The sequence below is a fragment of the Dreissena polymorpha genome, unplaced genomic scaffold (genome assembly GCF_020536995.1).
Source record: "Dreissena polymorpha isolate Duluth1 unplaced genomic scaffold, UMN_Dpol_1.0 chrUn055, whole genome shotgun sequence".
Taxonomy (NCBI): Eukaryota; Metazoa; Mollusca; class Bivalvia; order Myida; family Dreissenidae; genus Dreissena; species Dreissena polymorpha.
In genome coordinates this window covers 167,063-188,421 of record NW_026273369.1, presented here as the reverse complement: position 1 = coordinate 188,421, position 21,359 = coordinate 167,063, and the positions used below count along the sequence as shown (strand labels likewise).

Below are 21,359 nucleotides of genomic sequence, written 5' to 3'. Positions count from 1 at the left end.
GGGCAATACATTAGTTCCAAAGAGTTGCATTAAAACTCGCAAGTTTTTGCACGATTTATCGTACATTCAAAAGTCATATTTCTTAATTTAATGCATGCGATCTTAAATATCCAATCAAACATACATTGAATGCGTTTGTTTGGTTTTACCTATTTTATAGACAAAATGGCAAGCTGAGCATTTCGCAGAGTTGTATGTGAGAGCAAGGAACGACAACTCTGCGTGGAGATTGCTCGGCCATTCGTGCTGCTACAGGAATTGTTTATACTTCATATAAGCAAGCAATGTATACTTACAAAATGTAACAATAACAACACAACTCTGCAAATTATTCAATCGTTTCACGTTGGTTAAGCTGTATAACATTTAATTTTTAAAGCGGAAATCGATCCATATAATGAATATTTTAGAAGGTGATTATTTAAACGATACTTATTATACTTAAAATAGGGTGTCCACAAACATAGATTGTCCAACACCTTTAATTAGTTGTGGTAGTTATCTTGTGAAACACAAAGCGAGGATTAATATATCTATAAATTAGCAGCATAACATGCATTTCTGTAATGTCGTTGATGTTGCCCGGAGTGTATGTGCAATGTCTGTGTCTATATATAGCCTTTTCTTAATATTTCCATCAAACAGACGGAATACATGTGGCTACCACATACATATCAACTCTTCATTTCGGATCATTGATTGGTAACTGCCGTCGATAGAAATGATATGATAGTTGCCCATTTGGTCAATATTGCAAACACGCATTTTTTTTAACTTTATGTAATTAGATTTTAACCTCATAGAGAATGTGTCACATTCAATTTACATCCCTAATAAATTCGTTTTTATAAGCCAATACTTACAGGTTTGAAAGGTGATTGGAATTTTGTTGTTTTTTGTGTTTTTTTTTTGTTGATTTTGTTTTATGGTCGGAGAATCTCACGGAAATCCCGTTTTTGTGTATTTTACGCTTCGACCAAACGTACATGCACACTCACTTGTTTATGCAAATTGAAAAGAGGTCGGTTGGGAGGGAAGTCAAACACTGCTCATGAAATGGAGAAAGGAACGAAGACATTTTCTCTTAACCAAAAGGTTTGAAGCAAATGTCTTTACATGACTAATACACATGAAATTATTAAAATTTGGACCACCGCCTTTCAACGGGCAATGCAAAGCAATTGTGGTTTAAACTGGTTTGAGCGCTAGCTGAACCCAACACTTACCCCAGATTTAATAACAGAACATAACCGTGTCTCGAGCGATCAAAATTTATGTTCCTTTGCAAAAAGCAAATGGAAACTTGTAAACACGAAACTCGAATCGAATTATATCCATTTTGGTGTCCAATACCGTTGGCCCCAAACATCTAACAAACGATTTTAGGATAGGTTTTTAAGTTACATTCTATTTGTTAACAAAAATTGTCCATCTATAACATATAATTATATATTAATTAAAGATTGACATAAAATGCAAAAAAAGACACGGTGCAATTAGGATTGATAGTATGTACAGTTCTACATAAATCCATGCGCATCAACTTTATAAAGCTACAACCATTTGTTTTGTGATTATGCAAGATTTTCGCTCATAATATGTAGTGCCATGAAAGTGTTGTTAAATTGCAGAGCACTCGTATATTTAAACTGTGAATTTATTTACAAAAAACATTTTGTCAGCAAACTATTTGTTTTTTTGCGGCAAAGGTCGATACAACGATGGAGTCAGCGTTATTCCGAGTATACCCTTTTTTATCATGAATAGCTACATAAATTCTTAACATTTGTCATTTTGAATTACATTTTTCGTATAATCAAGTGGTATAACGCAGGTAGCAGGTGGTACATTTGCACCAATTTGATTTAACTATTCAGCTTCAACACTTTATCAATAATAAAAAGTATAATATTAAAAAATAAGTTAGGAAAGGTAATACGCTATTCTTTCGAAACATCGTTAACCTGATACTTTAATATCGTTTTAGATAAACTGTGTTTGATTGTATTCCAATAACATCAAAACCATCCCCTTCCATTTGTCTATGTCTTCGATAATTACGATTCCAGTACAACAAGAGTATGACATGCATGTTTTCATTACCGGCCACCAAATGAACATTTGATTGGATTTGTTTAGGATGCGCGATTGATTTTGTAATAAAGTAAGTGGTTAAAAACAAGAATGTATCCCACATACCTTGTCTCAAATGGCATTTTTTTTTGCTTTTTCAAATGCGAAGGATCTACTTCCAACAACATATGTTCATCGTGTTGTACCATGTCTTAAATAGTATTCATGCTTTTTAACCAATCATCAATGTTAACAGTGATTATACATGTTTTTGATTAAATGTAACAACTTTATATCATAATTATCATGCATTTCACACTCTAACAATTAATCGCGAAAATATTATTCACAATACAGAATTCGCTATTCTGAGAGAGATACCGAATGCGTAATCCCCAACGAAAAATTCTTTCAGAAATGACTAAACGTACGAAACTTGCAAAAATAAACTATATAAACTCTTTTAAAAAAATCAAATTGTATATAAAGAGATCACTTGCTTATCATGACATTCCAGAGCTTAGGTCTGTAAAGAACACTATTACACCCATCGAAGTCTCCTCCCTTATTATGAGGAACATCTTTACACCAATGAAAGTGTTCCCTCTTATTGTACGGCCCACTATTGTATCAATAAAAGTATTCTTAATTATTTTTAAGGGCACTTTTTCACCACTCTAAGTTTGCCTCTCTATTTTTAAGGCGCATTATTACATCACTAAAAGTTTTCAACGCTTTGTTCAAACGGAATCGCATGAAAACGCCAAACGTCTTCTTCCTTAGGGTAAAGTACAGCACACAATTACATCACTAAAACACTTCATCCTTATTAAAAGGTAAAATATGTTTATAACTCAAAGTTGCCTTTGTTTCAACATATATTATACATACTAGATATTCGTTAACACACGTAAAAAATACGATGCAAACGAACATATACATACTTTTTTTTGGAAAAAATATGCTTACAATTACGACTTCAAAGTACAATGAAACAAATTGATAAACACAGTTCGAATATTAATGTATACTAGTATATCTTATCTTCTGTAATTTGAAAGTCCGACTTATATGGTTAAAAAAACTTAACTTGTAGCCCCAACGTATAACAAATTCAAATCTATAAATAGTGTAGTGCTTTAAAAGTTATAAAAAATCAGCATTGGAATTGTAAAACGATAAAAATTTCAACACGAAACGTGTAAGAATAGACAAGATAGCGAAACAAAAAACAGTGAGTTTACATTCTGCAGGTATAATTGTAAATATTCTCAACGTAGTATGAAAGAGATCAAAGTGGTAGTTGATGAATTGTTGAAGTTGCGATAAGAATAGAAACAGTTTCTTAACATCGAAAGGAAGTAGTTGCAAATTATTGGTTTGAACCGGGACAGATTTTGTCTAACAGGAAACTCTTCATTGCTTTCAGTATAAAAGGACACGTGAAGAAAGGTGATATGCATCTTCCATCTCAATACTTTGATAGTATGACTTTTTCGATACGTTTTCACGTAAATGGTATCATTTCAGTATCTACAATTCATTTACAAGCGTGCATGAAAAATATTCGACATCCGCCAATTATCTGTGTAATGCAGGCAAATTGTGCGCTTGTCTTTGATTCGATTTGCTTTTAAAGCAGAGAGAGGACCCGATCATACAGAATCTGTTTGACTTTTGCATACGTTTATACGCGATTGTAAGAAAGATCGTAAACAAGCTGTGCTTTACATTGCATGCTTTGAATATTTTTAGAATTAAATTACTAAGTGTATGACCTATTATTTTATCCCAGCCAAAGGGGATCATTTCACGCACTTATGGTGTTCGTGTGATATAAATTATTAATGTTTATACTTCATAAAACGTTCTGCTTAATCTCAGGATACTAGGGCATACCCCATACCCATTTACTCAATTGGTGATTTAAATTCATATTATGTATGCATTTGTACTAAGAACAAATAGATATGTATTGAACGGTGTTTTTAAGTATACATTTAAGTTACAATTAACAGTAAATAACCATACACTTAATAGCTATATCGATCTGATAGCCGTCATGCATCTAAACAAGATGGGCATCATTGTTGCGACAAACAAAATTACTCGTTTTGAATATCAAAAACAATTGATGATTACACAGAAATGTCATGATGCTTATTCTTTTCACATAGGTGTAGAATGCTACTAAAACATTTCAACTCGAACAAAACGCGTTTTGTGTATTTTGGCATTCATTTGATGTATGTCTTGAAAGGTTGAACATAAACAAAATCGCTATATGTGATGCCTAATTCTAAAACTGGTTAAGCAGATTGCAGATGTTCTTATAGAATTAACTGATAGCTTGAATATTAATATATCATGAGCTCAAACAATGCAATTTTAACCCGATTTCCACACACTCGCCATATTTTTTAATTCCTGCCTTACAGTGCTATTAAATCAGATGAACATGATTTGGAAATAGCTGTGTTCAAGTAGAATAAGAGGTCAATATATCAACATATGAACAAAGTTGATTTACACGTTTCTTTTTATCGATGTAGCCGAACGAAATATCTTAATTTTAAACCTTAATACGATGAGAGCAGCTGGAACTAACAATAGTGCGTTTTGAAGTCGACTTTTGAAGTTAATTGTATTTCGTTGGCAAACATTTACCGCCTTTTTCAGTATATAAAGCTGGTGTAAACTCGTTATAATATTATTTGTATTGTGCCTATAACAATGTGTATAGTTCTCGTTGTTGAGTTGTCAAGTCTTTTATGTCTGCTCTCCGAATTGTACGACGTTCGGTGGCTCAATATTTTGAAGTTTGAGATTGGTGTAACATAACGGTTTCTCATATAGGCCATACTTGCTAACCGCTTGTATAGTAGTACTTATACTACAACTTTGATACGAAAGTATAGAAATATGAATTCTCCAAATACTGTAAATACAGTTAATTTTGGAATCTTATCCGGTAAAACACCGATATGAATTAAGCTGTCAGTCATTGAAGTTTTTTTTTAAAGCTGCTATTCCAGGAAATTCACACAGCAAAATGATGACTTCGAAAGCGATAACAGTTATTGAAAATATTATTTGACTCAAATGCTTTGCAAACACTTGATATCATACAATGACAACGTGAAATAGAGAAACGTCGGAGACAGCCACGTTGCAGTAACAAAGTGGAATAAATTACATGACACTGCACATGTTTGGTCACGAGAGCTTAACATTTTATACATGGCGCACGGATGGATAACGACACGGGCCAATCAATCTTTTTAACTAACAACAATATAAATTCATATGCCATCTTGGTATTTCGTAGTTTTCAGTATATTGATTATACACGCGTGTTCCCTTAGAAACCAACACACATGCTATTATGTTTGCGATGATGTGGTTCAAACGTTTGACTTTTGATACCAGAATGATCCCAGTATGATACTAGAATGAGTTTTCCTGCAGCTTCAAACACAAAAATTAATATTTAATAACCAGGAATGTTTTATATTCAATTAGTCAACGCGTAAATGCCCACAGAGAAAACATTATGACAATGCATTTCCTTCTTATTATTAAACCGGTAAAATAATTGTGAATTTCAATACTATTTTTAATCAACGATACTTTAAAACACAGGCACATGTTCACATACGAAATTTACTTTCACTTATTGTCTTGTTTCTATGAATATTTTTTAACGTGCTTATTGGAAGGTAATCATTAATGGCATGCGGTGCTTTCCATAGTTAAACTTTATTACGAAAAACTATTTGCAATATGAAGCTAATTATCAGTGTTGGAAAAATAGTGTTTGTGTCATAATAATGACAGTGACGTGCTTTTTTATGTTATTAAGATATGCCTGGTTACTTTTACAAGAACAGTTTCATTTGGTTCTCCTTGTATCTATGCAAGTGCACGGCGTTAATCTGACGATCACAAAACAGGCAGTGCTCTCTAAAAGTGTCGTAAGTGTGCCTCTAGATATTATATTATGCATTAGGATATTAGATACGTCCTTGTTCTGCTTGAAGAATAGAGCTAGTTGTGTGGTGAAACATTTCTTTAGCGTATGCAATACGAACTGACTAGTTTGTGTCGGTGTGTGCATTTTGTCTATTTATTTATTTTAAATAGTATATCACTATTTGAATTGTTTTATATTCAAGGTTAACTTATTAATTTCCAACATTTCATAGCGCTAAATTTCATGTTTTCGATTATATTTCAAACAAACCACAGCCATATGTTTTTTAGCATTTATAGTTTTTTTGGCCACCATTTCAAAGCTTTTTATTTTTCTTACATTACTAAGCGTTTACACATGTTCATTACCAACCTTTATAAGCATTCACGCGTGTTCATGGCCATCCTTTCTTAGCATTTACACATGTTCATGACCAACCTTTATTAGAGTTTAACAGATGTTCATGACCAACCTTTATTAGTGTTTACACATATTCATGACCAACCTTTATTGGCATTTACACATGTTCATGACCAACCTTTCTTAGCATTCACACATGTTCATGACCAACCTTTCTTAGTGTTTACACAATGTAACATGTTCATGACCAACCTTTCATAGCTTTACACATGTTCATAACAAGCATATTTAGCGTTTACACATTTTCATGTCAAAACTTCATAGTGGTTTCATAGTCTTATAATTCAAGCGTTTACACAGTTTTATAACCAACATTATATGGCGCTTACACTTTTTTGCATTTCAAACATCGCATAGCCTTCATTTCTTGACGTTCACACCTGCTATTTCCACCTTTAAGAGTCTAACAATTTCCTGCAGGTGTTAGCTGAACACATTGCAATAAAACTTCCAAAACAGGTTGAGTTTCCTCTGCGTTTTAATTGCATATAGATGTGTTTGTGAAACACAATGTCCCCATATATTTTACCTTTAACCTTGAAGGATGACCTTAACCTTTCAACCACTCAAAATATGCAGCTCCATGAAGTACACATGCATGCCAAATATCAAGTTGCTATCTACAATATTGCAAAAGTGTACATTAAATGAGGGATTTTGACCCATATATTTGACCTCTGACCTTGAAAGATGACCTTGACCTTTCACCACTCAAAATGTGCAGCTCCATGAGATACACATGCATGCCAAATAGAAAGTTGCTATATTAAATATTGCAAAAGTTATGGCAAACGTTACAAGTTTTTGCAATCAAACAAAGCAACAAACCAACAGACAGGGCAAAAACAATATGTCCCCCACTATAGTGGTGGGGACATAAACATCATTAAAAGTGGAAAGTGTCCTCCCTGATAAGCCTGTGCACACATGCATTAAACCCCTTTTTCACAAAACGCGGTCCATATGTTTCTTAAGTACCCATCATTAGCTGAATTGCTCCTTTTCTTTGAGCAATCAGTCTCATTCAAATATTCCACCAATACAAAACGTATGTCCCAGTTCGCAGAATAGATCGTTAATGTGCATATAAATCGTATAGCGAAAAAAAACTTAAACATAAATTCATTGAAATATATTTTGTATCAAGGTTGACACCAAAACCTAATCAAAATCGGTTTTGATTTGATAAATATATAAATGTCCATAAATACATGCAATAGGCAAAAATCATTGCAGCGTCGCGAGTTATGCAAATTATGTCTTTATTTAACTTTTGCTATACATTATTAGCATACGGAAGATAAATACATAGATTTAGCAAAAACATAGCATTGCAACTCAGTTTTCGTCTGTACCAGATGTATTTGCATTTGTTCTTACCTTATCCGCAATTTTGTTTGTTTAGGTTTGAATTAACATGTCGAATCATGAATATTAATTAGGTGGTTTTCGTACTTTACCATACTCGACCCCATGATAAAAATCGCTATATTGTTTGTTTTCAACCGATTTCAACCGGATTTTCAGTGATATCCTCAATAAAAACACGTTTTCTTACTATTCTGCTCATAAACATAGCAATGAACGGGAACTTCAAAGATCTACTGTCTATAGGTTTTTTAATAACTACTACATTAATCAAATTGTATTATCCTCTTACATGTATTGATTTTATTTAAAACTCAAAGTGGACACACGAATTGAAATGTCAAACCACTTAACTATTGCAAACAAAACAAGAACTGTCTCCATTGGATGACATATGCCCCCGGTAAACGCTATGGTAGAAATTATGAGCATTTTTCGAAACCTAACCGCATTTTCCGAAACCTAAACACGGACCCCAAGTTCAAGGTCAAGGTCAAAGGGGTAAAAATTTGTGTGCATATAGAAAGGCCTTGTCCATTTACACATGCATACCAAATATGAATGTTACATCTGAAGCAACATAGGAGTTATGAGCATTTTTCGAAACCTTAACGTAAAGTGTGACAGACAGACGGACGGACAAACGGACAGTGCAATCACTATATGCCCTCCTTCAGGGTCATAAAAAAAGTATGCAAGCATGTAATACAACATGTTTAATGTGCTTGATGTCTCGTCATAGTATAAATTTTTCTGCAATTTTCATTCAATGCATAGATTACACACACTTGCTATGCCAGAGAAATGATAACATGAAATAAAATATTTAAAAAGTAAATACCAGCTTTGAAGCACTACAAAGTAACATACTTTATAAGGCAACTAAGAAATTGTAAACAAATCAATGTAAATACAAGCAAAATCCATTGAAAGGTACACAAATATCTTTCATTTGGACATTTAAATATAAACACAAATCTGTGTTCAAGTTAAGTTCAAACACCCCATGATTTGAAGTTATTCCATGGACAAAAGCAATCTAGTAAATCACCCCTCTTCATATTTTAGTAAGTATACAATGCCTTTTTAATGAATAGCAACAACCGACAATATCCATTAACATTTTCTACATTCTAAAACAACATAATATTAATATAGCCTAAACAATGTATTATAGTATATACAGGGTGAAATATTGACAGCTAATCCAGATGAACAATCTACTGATAAAGATGTTTATTTGTATAGATAACTGATTTCACTTCATGCCTGTTTATCCCTTATGCATTGAACAGCCCATACATATGTTTTGAAACTTATGGCAAAGTCTATAAATATAGATTCTTAAGCAGAATAGACAATAGAAGCATATAATAAATCCATAAACAAGAATGTTATTATATTATCCATACATAACTCATATCTGTATAAGAAGCTGAACAATAATTAACTTCATTAATAATCAACAAAATCATGAAACAAATACATTTTTCAGTTGCTTTATCTTTGTTGCTTCTTTACCCAAATTAATTAATCCATATAGCCTTGCAAAGTCACTTTTTTTATTTACAATTTAACTGTCATGGCCTTTGAGTTTAGCTAATTCACTGCCCACAAAATTTAAATACCGGTAGATCAAATTTCAAACTGGCTCTCTTCACAGTTACTCCACCTGCCACTCTTTAAAGAAGTCATTGCCCTTGTTATCGACCACAATGAAAGCTGGGAAATCTTTCACCTCCACTTTCCAGATGGCCTCCATGCCTTAAATATAATAAACAAAAGTGATGGATGTTCACAATGAATCCAGTATAGTACCCCCTGTACTCAAGGGTGTATCTTGGTTGGAAAATAACCAACCCAGCTTACTGGGGTCACTTAAACTCTCCTTTATTAAGATGATACAGTAAAATTAACTTGTGTATTAAACAATCTTTCACATTAAAGAAGGAAATGGGCTGAAAAGAGCAGTGGTCACAACCCTGCCTTCTTGACTGCCAGGTAAGAGGTAACGGTAGTACATGGAATTGGAAAACTGGGCTTAATGCATTTGCTTGAAAATTCATTCCCGATAAGCCTTGCAGCCTGTCTACACAGGCTAATTAGGGACGACACTTTCCGCTTTTACAAGATCTTGCTTTAAAAAAAAAAAACACCATAAAAGCGGACAATGTTTTCCAAGATTAACTTGTGGACATCGCACAGGCTTATCAGGGATGTTATTCATAGCAAATGATTAAGATCAGTTACACGTACCTAACTCTGGGTACTCCAACACCTCCACCTTTGTGATGCAGTTCTGTGCTAAAATGGCTGCAGGGCCACCGATGGAGCCAAGGTAGAACCCACCATGCTTCTTGCAGGCATTTGTCACCTGTAGGCAAACATGGACCTTCTTAAAGACTTTACTTTGTTCTAGTTGTTACAAGCATTGTTTAAGGAAGGGGACTTGTTATTGATTTATTTTCCAGGAGGTTGGGGGAGAAAAATGAAAATGGTTTATTTCTACAAACAAAGAAATTCTACAGTTTTATATTTTCCCTATGAAAATAAAGATTAACTGTTTTAAGACTGATCTTGAACCATTCTTTAGCAGTCGTCCAATGAAATTCTTATGCCTTTAATTTTCTTGATAAGGCTATTTTTGAAACACAAGTATTTTGTTTTAATAAAAGTAATTTTTGATAATATGACAGTCTGAAGTGAAGTATGTTTTTTTTAAACCAACATGGGCGGCAAAAACTTTCTGAAGAAATTAACCCGGTATTAATGTTAAAAAACAACTGATTGTTTTGACATATAATAGCTTTGTACCAAGAACAAAGCTGGTCATATTTAAACAAATCTGAGATCACATTTGATTTAGGCCTGATTTTATACATTAAATTACTTACATTCTGTGCAAAATTTAAAAGAAAATGTAAGGATACATTTTTCAACAAGGGAATAGGACTAAAATTTTGGCCTTATTCCAGCCCTCAAAACCTGAAAATTTCTAACCTGCTTGCTCCCATTTCCCTTGGCAACTTGAACATCAATCTTGTTCAGGGAAAAATCACTTTAAAGCAAGAAGGTAAAGTGTCAAACCCATATCATCTTGTGCAGTCCGCACTAGCTTATCAGGGACAACACTTTATGCCTAAACTAGATTTTTTCAAGGTAAAGAATTTCTTCAAATGAAAAATATCATACACAAAACAGTGTTGGACTGCACAGGCTAATTTGGGACACTATACGCACACACAATAACCCCTTTTTCACAGAGCAAGGCTTGTATATTTTATATTATTTCTGACCTGTTTGCTTCTGTTTCCCTTGGCCAACATGATCATACTGCCCCCGGCTGCCTGGAAGGTCTCCACATAGCTGTCCATACGCCCGGCAGTGGTCGGGCCAAACGAACCACTGGCATAGCCCTGTGAAACAGACCATTAACATAATATTAATATCATATAATGGCTTGATGTTCTCCATACGCCCAGCAGTGGTTGGGTCAAATGAGCTTTTGGAATAGCCCTGGGAAACAGACCATTAACATAATTTTAATATCATATAATAATGTGACAGTCCTTACCTTTTGCAATGGTGGTACCCCACGAACCTAAAGAACAACTTGCATAGCCCTGTTAAACAAAGACAATAACAAACAATGATCATCTTTCTGGGAAAACTGGACTTAGTGCATGTGCCTAAAGTGGGGAAAACTGGACTTAGTGCATGTGCCTAAAGTGGGGAAAACTGGACTTAGTGCATGTGCCTAAAGTGGGGAAAACTGGACTTAGTGCATGTGCCTAAAGTGGGGAAAACTGGACTTAGTGCATGTGCCTAAAGTGGGACAACTGGACTGCAAGATGTGCCTATAGTGGGACAATTGGACTTAGTGCATGTGCCTATAGTGGGACAACTGGACTTAGTGCATGTTCCTAAAGTGTGACAACTGGACTTAGTGCATGTGCCTAAAGTGGGACAACTGGACTTAGTGCATGTGCCTAAAGTGGGACAATTGGACTTAGTGCATGTGCCTATAGTGGGACAACTGGACTTAGTGCATGTGCCTATAGTGGGACAACTGGACGTAGTGCATGTGCCTATAGTGGGACAACTGGACTTAGTGCATGTGCTTATAGTGGGGATAGCTGGACTTAGTGCATGTGCCAAAGTGGGGAAAACTGGACTTAGTGAATGTGCCTAAAGTGGGGAAAACTGGACTTAGTGCATGTGCCTAAAGTGGGGAAAACTGGACTTAGTGCATGTGCCTATAGTGGGGATAGCTGGACTTAGTGCATGTGCCTAAAGTGAGGAAAACTGGACTTAGGGCATGTGCCTATAGTGGGGATAGCTGGACTTAGTGCATGTGCCTAAAGTGGGGAAAACTGGACTTAGTGCATGTGCCTAAAGTGGGGAAAACTGGACTTAGTGCATGTGCCTAAAGTGGGGAAAACTGGACTTAGTGCATGTGCCTATAGTGGGGATAGCTGGACTTAGTGCATGTGCCTAAAGTGGGGATAGCTGGACTTAGTGCATGTGCCTTAAGTGTCATCTCATATTAGACTTTGCAGTCTGCACACGTTAATCAGGGAAAACACACATTGCCCCAACTGTATCTTTTTTATAGAAAAAAAATCCTTCAAAGTTTAAACAAACAAAAATCTATAAAAGCTTGAAGATTCATCCCTAAAAAGCCTGTGCAGACTGCACATGCTCATCTTGAATGACGCTACTCTTATCCATTAAGCCTCGTTTTCCTAGAATGCGGCTCATATTTCAAAGCTGCCCATCAAGGCGGTCCAAGTGAACAACAAAGGTATGCATGAGTACAATAAGGGTCTCTTTGTATTACATGAAGGATTCACCCATCAAGGCGGTCCAAGTGAACAACAAGCATATGCATAAGTAGAATAAGGGTCTCTTTGTATTACATGAAGGATTCACCCATCAAGGCGGTCCAAGTGAACAACAAGCATATGCATAAGTAGAATAAGGGTCTCTTTGTATTACATGAAGGATTCACCCATCAAGGCGGTCCAAGTGAACAACAAGCATATGCATAAGTAGAATAAGGGTCTCTTTGTATTACATGAAGGATTCACCCATCAAGGCGGTCCAAGTGAACAACAAGCATATGCATAAGTAGAATAAGGGTCTCTTTGTATTACATGAAGGATTCACCCATCAAGGCGGTCCAAGTGAACAACAAGCATGTGCATAAGTAGAATAAGGGTCTCTTTGTATTACATGAAGGATTCACCCATCAAGGCGGTTCAAGTGAACAACAAGCATATGCATGAGTAGAATAAGGGTCTCTTTGTATTACATGAATGATTCAGAACACTGCTTTAAGCATACTAACTGAATACTTTAGATCCATTTTTTTCATGGACATAAAAATTTCATGGCTTGGTTCTAACTAAAAATAGTAGATCTTTTTTTAATGTGTGATGTTAGACTGAGGTCTTGAACATTTGATTTGGTGGCTGAAAGGACAGACAAAAATCCACACAAAAAAGTGTCAGGCAAATCATACTGCTTTCACAGTACATTGTTTATATAACAAAGTTGTCCATATGCTGGGTCATGTTAGAGCTGAATTGAGCCATTGGCAAAGAGTTTTGAGGGGAATTATCTATATGAATAGGCTAACTGAATGGACATGTTTTAAAAAGATTGCATAAGCAATAGCCTGGTTAGGGATAAAGTTAACAGGACCAAGCATATCTTCATACATTACATGCTTATTAAAGAAAAACTGCTTGCATTATTATAACTAAAAAGCCAATAAACAACTGTTGGCTGCTTAGATGCTTATCGATTAAACCAGCAAAAAGAGTTAGTTATATAGCTCTATTGCTAAATGAACAATCAGAATGCCAAAAAAGTTATTCTTACACATTTTGACTTATTGCTTTGCATTTGAAATAAGTAGCATGAAACTATTAAGCTGCATTAAGGACAAGAACTGTTTTTGTGTATAATTGGACAGTTAAACAATAGCAAGTGTGCTCTTTTTCTACAGAAAATTCAGGAAATGTTCATGTTGTTTGTTTTCTTGCTTTGTTTATTTTGATGCAGTATCAATAGAGATCTTTCCAGGTAAACATACCATTTGCCATCATTTATGGGTCACAATTTACAAGATTTATTGAGAGTGTTAAATAACTCTGTTTGTAAAACATGCATGCCCCCCATATGGGCTGTCAGTTGATGGGACAGCCAGTGTGTGAATATGTTTTTTGTCACTGTGACCTTTACCTTTGACCAAGTGACCTGAAAATCAATAGCGGTCATCTGCCAGTCATGATCAATGTACCTATGAAGTTTCATGATCCTAGGCCTAATTATTCTTGAGTTATCATCAGGAAACCATTTTACTGTTTCAAGTCAGTGTGACCTTGACCTTTGACCTAGTAACCTGAAAATTAATAGGGGTCATCTGCCAGTCATGATCAATGTACCTATGAAGTTTCATGATCCTAGGCGTAAGCATTCTTGAGTTATCATCCGGAAACCATTTTACTTTTTTGAGTCATTGTGACCTTGACCTTTAACCTATTGACCTGAAAATCAATAGGAGTCATCTGCCAGTCATTATAAAAGTACCTATGAAGTTTCATGACCCTAGGTGTAAGCATTCTTGAGTAATCATCCTGAACCCATTTTACTGTTTAGAATCACTGTGACCTTGACCTTTGACATAGTGACCTTAAAATTAAAAGGGGTCATCTGTCAGTCATGTTCAATATTCCTGTGAAGTTGCATGATCCTAGGCGTAAGCATTCTTGAGTTATCATCTGGAAACCATTTTACTGTTTGGAGTCACTGTGACCTTGACTTCTGACATAGTGACCTGAAAATCAATAGCGGTCATCTGCCAGTCATGATCAATGTACCTATGAAATTTCATGATCCTAGGCTTAAGCATTCTTGAGTTATCATCAGGAAACCATTTTACTATTTTGAGTCACTGTGACCTTGACCTTTGACCTAGTGATCTAAAAATCAATAGGGGTCGTCTGCCAGTCATGATCAATGTACCTATGAAGGTTCATGATCCTAGGCCTAAGCATTCTTGAGTTATCATCCAGAAACCATTTTACTATTTTGAGTCACTGTGACCTTGACCTTTGACCTAGTGACCTGAAAATCAATAGGGGTCATCTGCCAGTCATGATCAATGTACATGTACCTATGAAGTTTCATGATCCTAGGCCTAAGCGTTATTGAGTTATCATCCGGAAACCATCTGGTGGACGGACCGATCGACCGACATGTGCAAAACAATATACCCCCTCATCTTCGAAGGGGGGCATAATAAAAGCATAATTCAAGATTTATCTTAATATTAGGATAAACTGGTAAATATCAAGAAAATTGCATTAAACTATTTATCAGCTTAATTTCTGTATATGATGTATTGTGCAAAAGTTTCATTTTTAAAGGACATAGTGAAAATTGTATGAATAAATTTCAAAGCATGACACTCATCTTACAATTCGCACAGGCTAATCTGGGTTGAAACTTTACGCACATGCATTAAGCCCCGAAAAATGCTTACCTCAGGTGTCTTAGCAGGCCCTGCATAGTATACAGGGTGCTTCTTCATGAACTCTGGCATTGCCTCCCCCTTGTCTAGCCTCTCTTGGAGTTTTGCATGGGCAATGTCTCGCGCCACTATCAGGGTCCCTGTGAGACTGAGGCGAGTTTTGATTGGGTAGCTGTTGAGGAGCTTCAGCACTTGAGACATCGGCTGGTTCAGGTCCACCTGGGTATTATATTAGTCATATCAGCTTAACCCATTTATGCATAGTGGACTCTCCCATCCTTCTTAATTGGATCAATTTATTTCAAAAATTAAGGATGTCTAGTGTATTTATTTCTATATTTAGAATATTTCTTTCAGAAATTCTTTAAGCAAACAGCGCAGACCCTGATGAGATGCCGCATCATGCGGCGTCTCATCTGGGTCTACGGTGTTTGCCAAGGCCTTTCTTCTAGACGCTAGGCATAAATGGGTTAAGTAGCCACACAATAAATTGATGTCTTAGTAACTAAATACTTTGGTTGTATCAGTCTCTCTAAGGCAATCTGAAAAATATTGAAATGAAATGTGCTATATTATAAGAAATGGAAATAAACAAGGGTAAACTTGCTTATTGCCTTTTTGCAATCTGTACTAGAAGCATTCAAATAATGTCAAATAACCTTAGAAAAGTCTTATTGTCTTATTATTGCATAACCCTGTATCACTTAGATATGGATTTTGACGCATTTGTAGTCCCTTTGAAAATAATTTAATTGAATACATTTTTTACTAGATTCAAGTTTTAAAGGCTTCATTCCCAACCCTTAGTTATTAATGAACAACAAACAGTATAAAACCTGAACAGACAAACTCGCAGGCTATTCAGGTTTTATGTTGTTTGCACATAGCCATTTTCACTTTGCTTCTTTAATCAATTTGATGTGGCCATAATATGGGGGAAATGGTTAAGAATAAGTTCTTTGACACAAAAAACAAAATGACAACTTGTTTACTTATTTTATTAAAAACCTAACACTTGTATTTGTATTTTATTTTGTGTAATGGTGAGCAATAAAAGGTGATGTATCAAAGGTTTAAGTTAATTTGAAAGCACTGAGCGGGATTTAACACTTTCTCAAAGATCTATGGCAGACCAATCCAGACAGAAAATAGGTTACGAAGTAACTTCAAACAATATAACTGTCTATTTTTTCTTCTGAAATATTTTTAAAGATTGTTTGTTGCTTTATTTTCTTAAAGTCTTTTCAGAACGATTAAACTTTACCGGAACGTAAAAAAGACTGGAAAAGCGTATAATTGTATCGTTGCTAAGCAACCAACACCTAACACCTAAGGGAACATCTAATAATCCTTTTTATACTATATATTGTGTTAGTATTGGGGGCTACCGCCCCAAAACCCTCCCTTTGTCGATAGTGGTAAACATCTGCGTACCGGGGAAGTTCAATCTAGCCGTCTTTTCAGATTTCTTTTCACTGCAATTCATGCAATCGATCCAGTTTTTCTATAACATGAGTTGTGATTTCACCATATCAGCCATCCAGCAAGATATTTATCTTGCAGACTTATTACCTTGTCATCATCCCCTCAAAGATCCTTGGTTACCTTGAAAACATGGTCTCCCAGATCCTTGACCTCTATACTGATGAACTTGTCAACAACCCCTCCCAGATCCTTGACTTCTATACTGATTAACTAGTCAACATCCCCTCCCGGATCCTTGGCCTCTATACTGATTACCTTGTCAACATACCCTCCTAGATCCTTGGTTATCTTGTCAACATCCTCTCCCAGATTCTTGCTTACCTTGTCAACATCCCCTCCCAGATCCTTGGAAACCTTGACTACATCCCCTTCCGGATCCTTGGCCTCTATACTGATTACATTGTAAACATCCCCTCCCTGATCCTTGGCCTCTATACTGATTACCTTGTTAACATCCTCTCCCAGATCCTTGGCCTCTATACTGATTACCTTGTTAACATCCTCTCTCCGATCCTTGACCTCTATACTGATTACCTTGTCAACATCCCCTCCCAGATCCTTGGCCTCTATACTGATTAACTTGTCAACATCCCCTCTCAGATCCTTGGCCTCTATACTGATAACCTTGTCGACATCCCCTCCCAGATCCTTGGCCTCTATACTGATTACCTTGTCAACATCCCCTCTCAGATCTTTGGCCTCTATACTGATAACCTTGTAAACATCCCCTCCCAGATCCTTGGCCTCTATACGGATTACCTTGTAAAATCCCCTCCCAGATCCTTGGCCTATATACTGATAACCTTGTTAACATCCCCTCCCAGATCCTTGGCCTCTATACTGATTAACTTGTCAACATCCCCTCTCAGATCCTTGGCCTATATACTGATAACCTTGTAAACATCCCCTCCCAGATCCTTGGCCTCTATACTGATAACCTTGTAAACATCCCCTCCCAGATCCTTGGCCTCTATACTGATTAACTTGTCAACATCCCCTCTCAGATCCTTGGCCTCTATACGGATTTCCTTGTCAACATCCCCTCCCAGATTCTTGGCCTCTATACTGATTAACTTGTCAACATCCCCTCTCAGATCCTTGGCCTCTATACGGATTACCTTGTCAACATCCCCTCCCGGATCTTTGACCTCTATACTGATTAACTTGTCAACATCCCCTCCCAAATCCTTGACCTCTATACAGATTAACTTGTTAACATCCCCTCCCAGATACTTGACCTCTATACTGATTAACTTGTTAACATCCCCTCCTAGATCCTTGGCCTCTATACTGATTAACTTGTCAACATCCCATCCCAGATCATTGACCTCTATACTGATTAACTTGTCAATAGCCCCTCCCAGATCATTGGCCTCTGTACTGATTAACTTGTCAACATCCCCTCCCAGATCCTTGACCTCTTTACTTATTAACTTGTCAACATCCCCTCCCAGATCCTTGACCTCTATACTGATTAACTTGTCAACATCCCCTCCCAGATCCTTGGCCTCAATACTGATTACCTTGTCGACATCCCCTCACAGATCCTTGGCCTCTATACTGATTAACTTGTCAACATCCCCTCCCATATCCTTGGTTACCTTGACAACATCCTCTCCCAGGTCCTTGGCCTCTATACTCATTACTTTGTCAACATCTTCTCCCAGATCTTTGGTTACCTTGACAACATCCCCTCCCAGACCCTTGGTCACTATGACAACATCCCCTCCCAGATCCTTGGTTACCTTGACAACCTCCCCTCCAAGGTCCTTGGCCTCTATCTCCGGCAGGTACTTGTCTGGGTTGGTTTCCAGTTGCTCCAGGAACACGCCCTCGGCTGTGATCTTTCCGTTAATCTGAACATGTGCAAAGCAAATTAGTTTTGTTATTAACCTTTTTAATACACTATAATTATGTTGTTATTTTTTTCTCAATGAAGGTGTTATCTAAACAAAACATTAAGAAGAAAAATAGACCAGTAAAACATGTTATTTTGGATTTTCCAAATGTTTCAGCTTTTTAGTAAAAACTGTTATTAATATACATTACTATATATCTTTATCAACACTATATGAATGTATTTCATCACAGAGAAATTGCTTTTTAATATGTTCACCAATATGAAAAATCTCTGGTTGTTAAGTGTATCCTAATTCATTTCATTATTCAATTAATTATTTACAAAACAGTTACTTCTTCAATCATTTTTAAATTAATTATTGTTTAAGTAAATCTGCGAAATTTTGATAATAACTTTAAATGATTGTTTTTAAATTATTTATGTCAGGTTATGAATTAGAAACATCTGATATTACTCAATTGCAATAAGGTATGGACTGCTTCACCAAGCTTCATGATCAGTTTATTCAGTTTTTAACAGGCATTGTTTTTTTTTTAAATAAATATACTTGTTTGATTTAGTGTTTTTTTAGTGTAAACTTATTTATTAAAGCTTGATTGCATCAAAAACTTGAGGCTTATTAAAACGCTCTTGAGTCTGTTTCCTTTGACTAATTAGAACCAGTGCTTGGTGTCTTTGGGGATTTTATTTTGTAAATCGATACAAGAGGACTAAGTTTTAAATGCCCAAAACAACCAACCTGTCTATCAGCAGAGCAGGAAACGCCAAGTCCCACTGGACAAGAGGCCCCATGGCGGGGGAGTCTAATCACTCTCACATCATGACAGAAGTACTTGCCCCCAAACTGGGCCCCTATGCCCATCTTCTGGGTCAGTTTAAGGATCTGTGACTCAAGGGCTAGGTCCCTGAATGCCCTACCATGCTCGTTACCTGCAAGGATTTTATACTTAGACTGAAGAGTGATGTTTTTTTATGTGTTAATTGATTAAAGATACAACGTTACTACAAGCATTTAGTAACAGTTATAAAAAAAAGTAGGAAAAAATATCACAAAATTTATCTGTCTAAATTAGTACATGTACATAAAAACAGAAGTTATATACATAATTATATACGGCTCCACAAAAAGATCAAAGCACAAAAATGCATGTTAAGACTACAATTATAATGATTTAATAAGACAAAACTCTTTTCTGTTGAGTTCCAAATCATTGCTTTCATTAGTCTCTGGAAGAATTTTGCATAAGTTCATGATAAAACATGCATAAACACAGGCTTTTCTGGTTGTATGCTGGTTCCTGGTTGCATACAGCAATTTTACTTTGTCTCTGAGCTGGAAAGGGTAAACCTTACCAGTGGTATGCAGAGTGTCCAGATACTTGGTGGAGGCCAGCTTCACCGTTTTCAGTGTGAACTCTGCTGATGTACCTCCAATAACCAACGCCAGGTGGTATGGAGGACAGGCAGCTGTACCCAGGGTCTGCAAACCAAGGAGAATAACAGGCTAGTATGGTATAAAGGATGATAAACAGTCTTCTTTCTGTGAAAACTGGGCTAAATGCATGTGCATAAAGTGTCATCTAAGATTAGCCAGTGCAGTCTGCACAGACTTTTCAGGGGCAACATATTCCTTTTTCCAAAGGATGGTAAATGGTTTATGGTTTTAAAGGGAAAACTAGAAATGTGTCAGGGACACCATTGTACCCACAACACATGTTTGAACAAAGACCAATTCATTTTACATTCAACATTGGGCTAAAAGACAATAAAGCATTATTCAGCAAATTGCAGTCATTTTCACCTGAAGGTCAAGTTCGCCTGCTAGGATTGAAAAATACAGTAATATAAAATACATATTTGATGGAGCACATGCTTTATTCAAAATACACCAACAGGACTTGGTTGAGTGCCCAATTCAAAGTGAAGAAAACAGACAGAGGGCCATAATTATGCCCAAACTGATGCAATTACTTAATTTGTATTGCATCTGCTTTCTAAAAACAACTTGCCATAGACATTCAAACTTGAGACATATTTTATACTTTTACAAAGATTCACAACTTGTCCTAAATTTGATTTTAACAACGACCCTGATCTTGGAACTTTACCTTGAATTTTACAATCGTCATAAATTCTAAAACTTGAACTTTATTTTAAATTATGTTTCTTGTTTCTTTAACTTTAAATGGCTTTCAAACTTAACCTTGAATTCAAACTGGACATTTATATTTCTTTACTTTACTTTGATCTTTAACTGTATGTTGATTTTTAACTCAACCTTGATTCAAGAACTTGAAGTTTGCTTTGATTCTCAAACTTAATATTGAATTTCAGAAGATTGATTCTCAAGTTGTCCCTGATTTTCAAACTGTGTTTTTTTTAAACTTTACCTTGATTTTTCCATCCATAAACTTCACAAGTTTGTCCGAATTAAGCATGGTCTTGCTCTGCTGACCCGCCTACCTTTACCATCATTCTCAAACTTGTCCTTTTTATAGTCTGATTTTCAAATTTAAATTTTGAACATGACCTTGAATCTCTGACTTTTTCCAAGTTTTCGTTTATTCTTAACCATTATTTTATACTTTAAATTCAAGATCGATTTTCAAACATGACATTGATTCTAGAAAATAACCAAG

The 21,359-nt window shown here is 35.8% G+C and overlaps 1 protein-coding gene across 3 annotated transcripts in view; it reads right to left on the bottom strand.

The window, feature by feature from the left end:
- Positions 1-9,191: 9,191 nt before the first annotated feature.
- Positions 9,192-21,359, bottom strand: part of LOC127863892 (fumarate hydratase class I, aerobic-like) — a 29,592-nt gene continuing 17,424 nt past the window's right edge. For 2 of the 3 annotated variants that reach the window (XM_052403579.1, XM_052403580.1), the window contains exons 9-15: positions 20,074-20,200; positions 19,460-19,650; positions 18,605-18,715; positions 15,387-15,593; positions 11,131-11,250; positions 10,091-10,208; positions 9,192-9,598 (exon numbers count right to left, since the gene is read on the bottom strand). In XM_052403579.1, coding sequence (XP_052259539.1) covers positions 9,498-9,598; positions 10,091-10,208; positions 11,131-11,250; positions 15,387-15,593; positions 18,605-18,715; positions 19,460-19,650; positions 20,074-20,200 — 975 coding nt within the window. In that variant the 3' untranslated portion in view covers positions 9,192-9,497. The remainder of the gene's footprint in view (positions 9,599-10,090; positions 10,209-11,130; positions 11,251-15,386; positions 15,594-18,604; positions 18,716-19,459; positions 19,651-20,073; positions 20,201-21,359) is intronic. The other variant, XM_052403581.1, reaches the window with a different exon arrangement.